Source organism: Oncorhynchus tshawytscha, linkage group LG08 (assembly GCF_018296145.1).
Source record: "Oncorhynchus tshawytscha isolate Ot180627B linkage group LG08, Otsh_v2.0, whole genome shotgun sequence".
NCBI classification, from domain to species: Eukaryota; Metazoa; Chordata; class Actinopteri; order Salmoniformes; family Salmonidae; genus Oncorhynchus; species Oncorhynchus tshawytscha.
Window position 1 is genome coordinate 62,950,351 of NC_056436.1, and position 8,613 is coordinate 62,958,963.

General features: G+C 41.3%; 1 protein-coding gene across 3 annotated transcripts in view; it reads left to right on the plus strand.

The window, feature by feature from the left end:
• LOC112257081 (testican-1-like) overlaps window positions 1–8,613 on the plus strand; it is a 391,345-nt gene that overhangs the window by 374,906 nt on the left and 7,826 nt on the right. For all 3 annotated transcript variants that reach the window (XM_042325759.1, XM_042325758.1, XM_042325757.1), the window contains one exon: window positions 8,066–8,185. In XM_042325759.1, the coding sequence (XP_042181693.1) occupies window positions 8,066–8,185 (120 nt within the window). The remainder of the gene's footprint in view (window positions 1–8,065; window positions 8,186–8,613) is intronic.

Below are 8,613 nucleotides of genomic sequence, written 5' to 3' on the forward strand. Positions count from 1 at the left end.
CGACATCGAGAATGAATGGTGCTAGTCAAGGAACAATCGAGGTCTGGACAAATATACTTGAGTCTTGGATGGAGACATGTTGGCTGGGTGGGGTTGGGGGAATGGAATGGGATTTTCTTGTTGATTTTCCTTTACATACTAAATTGACTATTTCCTAAACTCTGTAACATGAGCAAAATGAGCATTACTTTGTATTATGTATGTATAAATACAGTACCAGTAAAAAATTTGGACACACCTACTCATTTAAGGGTTTATCTTTATTTGTACTATTTTCTACATTGTAGAATAATAGTGAAGGCATCAAAACTATGAAATAACACCTATGGAATCATGTAGTAACCAAAAAAGTGTTAAACAAATCTAAATAGATTTTAGATTCTTCAATGTAGCCACCCTTTGCCTTGATGACAGCTTTGCACACTATCGGCATTCTCTCAACCAGCTTCATGAAGTAGTCACCTGGAATGCATTTCAATTAGCAGGTGTGCCTTGTTAAAAGTTAAATAGTGGAATTTATTTCCTTCTTAATGTGTTTTAGCCATTCAGTTGTGTTGTGACAAGGTTGGAGTGTTATACACAATATAGCCCTATTTGGTTTAAGGCAATGGCCATATTATGGCAAGAACAGCTCAAATAAGTAAAGAAGAAATGGCAGGCCATCATTATTTTAAGACATTAAGGTCAGTCAATCGGGATTTTTAAAAAAACTTTTCTTCAAGTGCAGTGGCAAAAACCATCAAGCGCTATGATGAAACTGGCTCTCATGAGGACCGCCACAGGAAAGGAAGACCCAGAGTTACCTCTGCTGCAGAGACTAAGTTCATTAGAGTTACCAGCTTCAGAAATTGCAGCCCAAATAAATGCTTCACAGAGTTCAAGTAACAGACACATCTCAAAATCAACTGTTCAGAAGAGACTGCGTGAATCAGCCCTTCATGGTCAAATTGCTACAAAGAAACCACTACTAAAGGACACCAATAATATGAAGAGACTTGCTTTGGCCAAGAAACATGAGCAATGGACATTAGACCAGTGGGAATCTGTCCTGAAAATTTGAGATTTTTGGTTCCACCGTGAAGCATGGAGGAGGAGGTGTGGGTGTGCTTTACTGGTGACACTGTCAGTGATTTATTTAGAATTCAAGGCACACTGAAACAACATGGCTACCACAGCATTCTGCAGCGATACGCCATACAATCTGGTTTGCTCTTAGTGGGACTATCATTTGTTTTTCAACATGACAATGACCCAAAACACACCTCCAGGCTGTGTAAGGGCTATTTGACCAAGAAGGAGAGTAATGGTGCTGCATCAGATGACAGGGCCTCCACAATCACCCGACCTCAACCCAATTGATATGGTTTGGGATGAGTTGGACCATAGATTGAAGGAAAAACAGCCAACAAGTGCTCAGCATATGTGGGAACTCCTTCAAGACTGTTTGAAAAGCATTCCAGGTGAATCTGGTTGAGAGAATGCCATGGCAAAAGGTGTCTACATTAAAGAATCTAAAATGTAAAATATATTTTGATTTGTTTCATAACACTTTTTTGGTTACCACATGATTCCATTTGTATTATTTCACAGTTTTGATGTTTTCACTATTATTCTACAATGTAGAAAATAGTAAAAATAAAGAAAAACCCTTGAATAAGTAGGGATGTCCAAAATGTTGACTGGTACTTCATATATATATTTTTCTTCTGAGTGGGTGCAACAGAAATAGATATATGGAAAATAGTAAATGGAAATGTGATAAAAACGAAATGTATGAAATTATATGAATTTGAAGATATGACCTGTAACCCACAAAAAAGTCTCTCAGTATTACTCTGCCAAGCTCAACTCACCGGAAGTGAAGGTAGGCTGTGTGTGTGTGTGTGTGTGTGCATGAACGAGTGTGTACGTAATCAGAAGTTGCAGCAGTTTTTGTCCCAGTTTAAATAGGAGCTACAGCAGAGGGGTTTGATTACCATACAACGCCAGTGACTGATGGGAAAACTCTTCCTCTAGTGACCCAGATTCTCTAGGTTGGGAACGTGTGTGTCTGTGTGTGTGTGTCTCTGATCCTGTGTATAAGGTTTGTGTCTTACATTTGTATAATTAAGCATCCAGCTGAATGGATTCCTACAGTATTGCTGCAGTATGTAGCAGTATGTAATGCTAGCTAATTGGTCAGTGTGCTGTTGGAATGTTAATGTTCTTTAGCCTTCTGGAATATGACTATTTGCCATGCCAAGGATGATGGCTTTTGATTGGCTCGCTCGGTATGAGGCGTTTCAGGTTCGTTATTAAACTGTCAATTAGTTCTCATCATCCTAGAGACTGTGTCAATCAGAGACCCACACACATCCTGACAGAAAGTGAGTCAGTTGTTGTTAATTGGCCGAAAATACCTTGTTAGTGGTCGAGGCTGTGGATGAGAGAGTGGTTTTCCACAGCGGTCAGATAGACTTCTCTGTATCGACCACGTCAGAGAGGATGGGAGAGGGAGAGGAAACAAGGACTTGAAATCACAGATCTGAGCCAGCATCAACTGTTAGTTAGCAGCACCATTCACTTCTAATAAAGGCTTAGTATAGCCACTGTTTCCTGGCGCAGTGGATTTTTGGCCATTTAAATAGAGTTGGGGAAAACTGCTGTGTGACTAATGTAGCATCTTATGTCCTTCTTTACCCCCTATCTATTTATGGGTCAATAAAGATAGACTCCCAGGTGACCTGTCACACCAGCACATTGTTTGGTGTTAACCTTCAAGCCAAGATGAGATCTGGGATTTGCCTGCAGTATAGTGTGTGTGTGTGTGTGTGCATTTATTTGTATGAGTGTGTATGTGCCTGTGTGTTTCTGTGTCCAAGCTTGTGTGTGCATCTGAGATTGTGTGTGTCCCTGGTGACAGTGCTGGGTCTGATGTTAATGTCTCACCTGTGGTGGAGCTCGGTATCAGCTCAGGTGGAGCTCTGGCAGAATTAATGTGTTATACTCTCTCTCTCTCTCTCTCTCTCTCTCTCTATATATATATATATATACAGTATATATATATACAGTATATATACATATATATATATTTAGCAGACAATATTGTGGGTGTAGTGATGAAGCTTGTGTTCCTAGCTCTAACAGTGCAGTTGTATCTTCTAGTGATCAATGAGAGATTGTAACACACACACACACACACACAGAGCATGCAGTAAGATGGTGTGCCTGCTTGTGTTCCTATAGCAACAGGGAGGACAATAGAACTCAGCTGCTCCTGTGTGGTGTGTTGTTCTTCTATAGTCAAATACAAGAAAAATATTGGTTTAATCAACATTGTGCTGACGTCATTTCACCCAACCTTATCAAACAGAATCATGTTGCATCAATGTGGCTATAAAATATAATACATTCATTTTTATTGAAATGACAAGTGTGAGATTGACATTCCCCTGCCTTCCTGCCAGGGTTGAGCTATATACATATACATATATACATCTTGAGCAGAAAACATCAAACATGTCGTTCTATACAGTGGGGAGAACAAGTATTTGATACACTGCCTATTTTGCAGGTTTTCCTATTTACAAAGCATGTAGAGTCTGTAATTTTTTATCATAGGTACACTTCAACTGTGAGAGACGGAATCTAAAATCCAGAAAATCACATTGTATGATTTTTAAGTAATTACTTTGCATTTTATTGCATAACATAAGTGTTTGATACATCAGAAAAGCAGAACTTAATATTTGGTACAGAAACCTTTGTTTGCAATTACAGAGATCATCCGTTTCCTGTAGTTCTTGACCAGGTTTGCACACACTGCAGCAGGGATTTTGGCCCACTCCTCCATACAGACATTCTCCAGATCCTTCAGGTTTCGGGGCTGTCGCTGGGCATTACGGACTTTCAGCTCCCTCTTAAGATTTTCTATTGGGTTCAGGTCTGAGACTGGCTAGACCACTCCAGGACCTTGAGATGCTTCATACGGAGCCACTCCTTAGTTGCCCTGGCTGTGTGTTTCGGGTCGTTGTCATGCTGGAAGACCCAGCCACGACCCATCTTCAATGCTCTGACTGAGGGAAGAGGGTTGTTGGCCAAGATCTCGTGATACATGGCCCCATCCATCCTCCCCTCAATACAGTGCAGTCATCCTGTCCCCTTTGCAGAAAAGCATCCCCAAAGAATGATGTTTCCACCTCCATGCTTCACGGTTGGGATGGTGTTCTTGGGGTTGTACTCATCCTTCTTCTTCCTCCAAACACGGCGAGTGGAGTTTAAACCAAAAAGCTCTATTTCTGTCTCATCAGACCACATGACCTTATCCCATTCCTCCTCTGGATCATCCAGATGGTCATTGACAAACTTCAGACGGACCTGGACATGAGCTGGCTTGAGCAGGGGGACCTTGCGTGCGCTGCAGGATTTTAATCCATGACGGCGTAGTGTGTTACTAATGGTTTTCTTTGAGACTGTGGTCCCAGCTCTCTTCAGGTCAATGACCAGGTCCTGCCCTTGTAGTTCTGGGCTGATCCTCATGATCATTGATGGCCCCACGAGGTGAGATCTTGCATGGAGCCCCAGACCGAGGGTGATTGACCGTCATCTTGAACTTCTTCCATTTTCTAATAATTGCGCCAACAGTTGTTGCCTTCTCACCAAGCTGCTTGCCTATTGTCCTGTAGCCCATCCCAGCCTTGTGCAGGTCTACAATTTTATCCCTGATGTCCTTACACAGCGCTCTGATCTTGACCATTGTGGAGAGGTTGGAGTCTGTTTGATTGAGTGTGTGGAGAGGTGTCTTTTATACAGGTAACGAGTTCAAACAGGTGCAGGTAATACAGGTAATGAGTGGAGAACAGGAGGAATTCTTAAAGAAAAACTAACAGGTCTGTGAGAGCCGGAATTATTACTGGTTGGTAGGTGTTCAAATACTTATGCCATGCAATAAAATGCAAATTAATTACTTAAAAATCATACAATGTGATTTTCTGGATTTTTGTTTACAGTTTTTTTCGATTGCTTAACGACAGTGGGCACAACTGGAGTCACATGTGCAAAACTCTAACTACAGTCTGCACTACCAACAGTCACCTGAGCTAAACAGTTCACATCACCTGCAAAACTCATTCCAAGCAACACAACTCTTAACACATGGCTCAAAACACGCTCAGTGCAGCCAAACACTATGCACAACCCTCACTGAGATAACACACACTGTCACTCAGAACACACTGAGAGTAAAAACACTAGCATCAAACACCAATACAGAAAATACAAACTTTTCATCTTTACAGTTTGAACAATTTCAGTGACTTCATACAAAGTAATATTTTCTTCAAAGAAAAGAGCGACATTCTTTCACATGATTTATTAAAATTTTTAGAACATAACAATTCTTTAAGGTAAATGAAAATTAGCAGTTTGCTTCAATAGTCTGTAGTAATTTACGGAATTACAGTAATGAGAAAAAAAGGTAGAAACTAAAAGTACATACTGTAATTCGAACAAATAATTGAGGGGCTAATCCTGCCTCTCTCTAGCATCAGGCCACAGGTTTTCTTCAACATCACATCTAATGTTTTCTCTTGCCATGCACCTGGGGAAGAACATTCTGGAGTGCCTTATCCATCCCTGGCAGTCCTCTGGACTCGTGTCCTCACATCCGGTACGCATGGCTTCCAAAAGAGACATTTGGTCATGTGGGTGGTGACCAAACACTTTCCACCTCCAGGCAGAGAAAAACTCCTCTATTGGGTTGAGGAAGGGTGAATATGCAGGCAGGTACAAAACCATAAATCTGTGATGTGCTGCAAACCAATCTGTGACAGCTGCAGAGTGGTGAAAAGCAACGTTATCGCAAACTATGACAAAAACTTGGGGGTTTCTTACTGGCTCACCCTGTTCTGCTGGCACTAGCTGAACATAGAGCTGTTCTAGGAAAGCTATAAGCCTTTCTGTGTTGTATGGGCCAATGAGTGGTGTGTTGAGAAGCAAACCATCATTGGCCATTGCAGCACACATGGTGAAATTTCCCCCCCTTTGGCCTGGAACCTCCACAGTGGCCCTTTGACCTATAACATTCCTTCTTCTGCGCCGTGTTTTGGCAAGGTTAAATCCAGCTTCATCGATAAATACAAATGAATGTGGTCTTTCCAGTGCTTCCACCTCCATTACTCTCTGAAAAACAGTAAATGCACAGTTTTACTGTAGAAATGCTAGTGTTTTTTTTTACTGTAAATATTTTGTATAGCTGTGTATGTAACCTCAGACGTCTTACCTGGACATATTGGTATCTTTGCTCTTTTACCCGTTCACTGTTTCTCTCGAACGGTACAGTGTATAACTGTTTCATTGTAACTTGGTGTTTCTTTAGGACTCGAGCAATAGTTGTTGTGCTGACAGAATTAACATTTTCAAATATATCATTATCAGCCAGCACTCTATCTTGAATCTCCCGCAGTTTTATTGCATTGTTGACAACAACCATGTCAACAATAGCATTTTCCTGTGCATCTGAAAATATTTTTCCTCTTCCCCCTGTTGGGGGCAGCCTTTGGGTCCTGTTGTAAAAATATATTTTACAGTCAAACTTACTGTAATATATATCTGTGTAAATATTCTATAATTGCAATACAAAATAGATTCCTGTAATGTTTTCATTTACTGTAAGGATGTAACTCTCACCTGTTTGCATGATGGAAAATTCGCATTACAGATGCCACTGTGGATCTTTGCAGATTGGGTTGCACCCTCAACCCTGCCTCTCTCAATGAGAGACCATGGTTCACGACATGGTCTATAAATGTAGCCCTTATTTCATCTGAAATAACAACTCTTTGTCTTCTTTGTCTTCCTCCACGCATCCGCCCTCTCCCTGCCACCCTTCTCCCTCCACAAACCCATCTTCCTTGTTCCATTTCCAAAATTAGTCTTTCTGAGCTCTACCTATATATACTGTAATATGTGTGTGTGTTCACTAACAAGTCTAAAACAAGACACCTGCTTAGCCTTTCAGCTGAAATTGCAATCAGCAGTGTTTGAAAGGCACAAGGCTGAAATCTATTCCGTTTTGAATGTGTGGTTCACAGTTTTGACAGCAGTGTGTTAGCATTTGAACAAAGTGCTGTAAATCCACAGTGTTGTGCAGGTTGTGGTTAAAGTCATGGGATAAGTGTGTAGAGTTTTGAAAACTGTGTTCAAGCAATGAAAAACGAACTAGAGTTTGGTCCACATGAACTGCTGCTGTGCAGACTGTAGTTAGAGTTTTGCACATGTGACTCCAGTTGTGTCCACTGTCGTTTAGCAATCGAAAAAAACTGTAAGATTCCGTCTCTCACAGTTGAAGTGTACCTATGATAAAAAATGACAGACCTCTATATGCTTTGTAAGTAGGAAAACCTGCGTGTATCAAATACTTGTTCTCCCCACTGTACCTGCATATACAAAATCGGTGAAACAAACTCTTAAAATTAATGATCAAGGAAAAGAAAACATGTGTGCTAATAGTCTAAGTTCTTATATTTCATGAATCACTTACATTTTGTTCACTATGACGAAAATACTACATTTCTCAGAATGCATTAGTTTAACCCTGAAGTTGACCCTGAGAACTTCAAAAGAAGCCAAACAAATGACATGGTTGGTGGAAATAGAATTGGCCATTCTAAGCACTAAGGTTAAAAGAGAATATGAACATTGTTTCCAAAGGAAATTTATATTCTTTGGTATCTGGAAGTGTGACCTGTCAGATTCAATGAAACTCTCATGTTCTATGACTGAGTGGAATTTATTTGAGTTGCACTGAATTAAATTCTACTTCCTGTCACTCAAACGCAAATAAATATTATACATCCTGCGGGGTGTGGCCAATTCAATTCGAATTTCATCTCATGAGTTGAATGGGAGTCAATTCCAAAATTCTGAATTGAGCCCAACCCTGCTTCCTGATAACACTGGTATGTGTGTGTGTGTGTGTGTGTGTGTGTGTGTGTGTGTGTGTGTGTGTGTGTGTGTGTGTGTGTGTGTGTGTGTGTGTGTGTGTGTGTGTGTGTGTGTGTGTGTGTGTGTGTGTGTGTGTGTCTAGTCTGCAGTGATGGGGACCTGCATAGCCTAGCATCCAGACTGAAGGACTGGTTCGGAGTTCTCCACCTCGACGCCAACCGAGACCTCAAATCCTCTGCCAACTCTGATTCAGCGGCAGGACGTGAGTCACACCATTATCTCTGTGTGTGTGTGTGTGTGTGTGTGTGTGTGTGTGTGTGTGTGTGTGTGTGTGTGTGTGTGTGTGTGTGCGTGCGCGTGCGCGTGCGTGCGTGCGTGTGCGTGCGCGCGTGTGCGTGTGTGTGTGTGTGTGTGTGTGTGTTTTTTTTTTTCCCCGTTTTTAATTGCACTGCCATTTGAAAGTCCATTGCTCTTTTCAGTTCTAATGAGGACTGTAGATGATGAGGACAGTGCTCCTATGTGCTCTACTAAATGTCAACATGTCTCACACTTCAAAAGTACAAACTCTCTCCCAGCACTTTACTCAGATTTTGGACTGAAAAGCCCGAAGACAAGAGTCACTGACTGAAGTCAAGACACGAAGGCCTGACTGAAGTCAAGACACGAGGGCCTGACTGAAGTCAAGACACG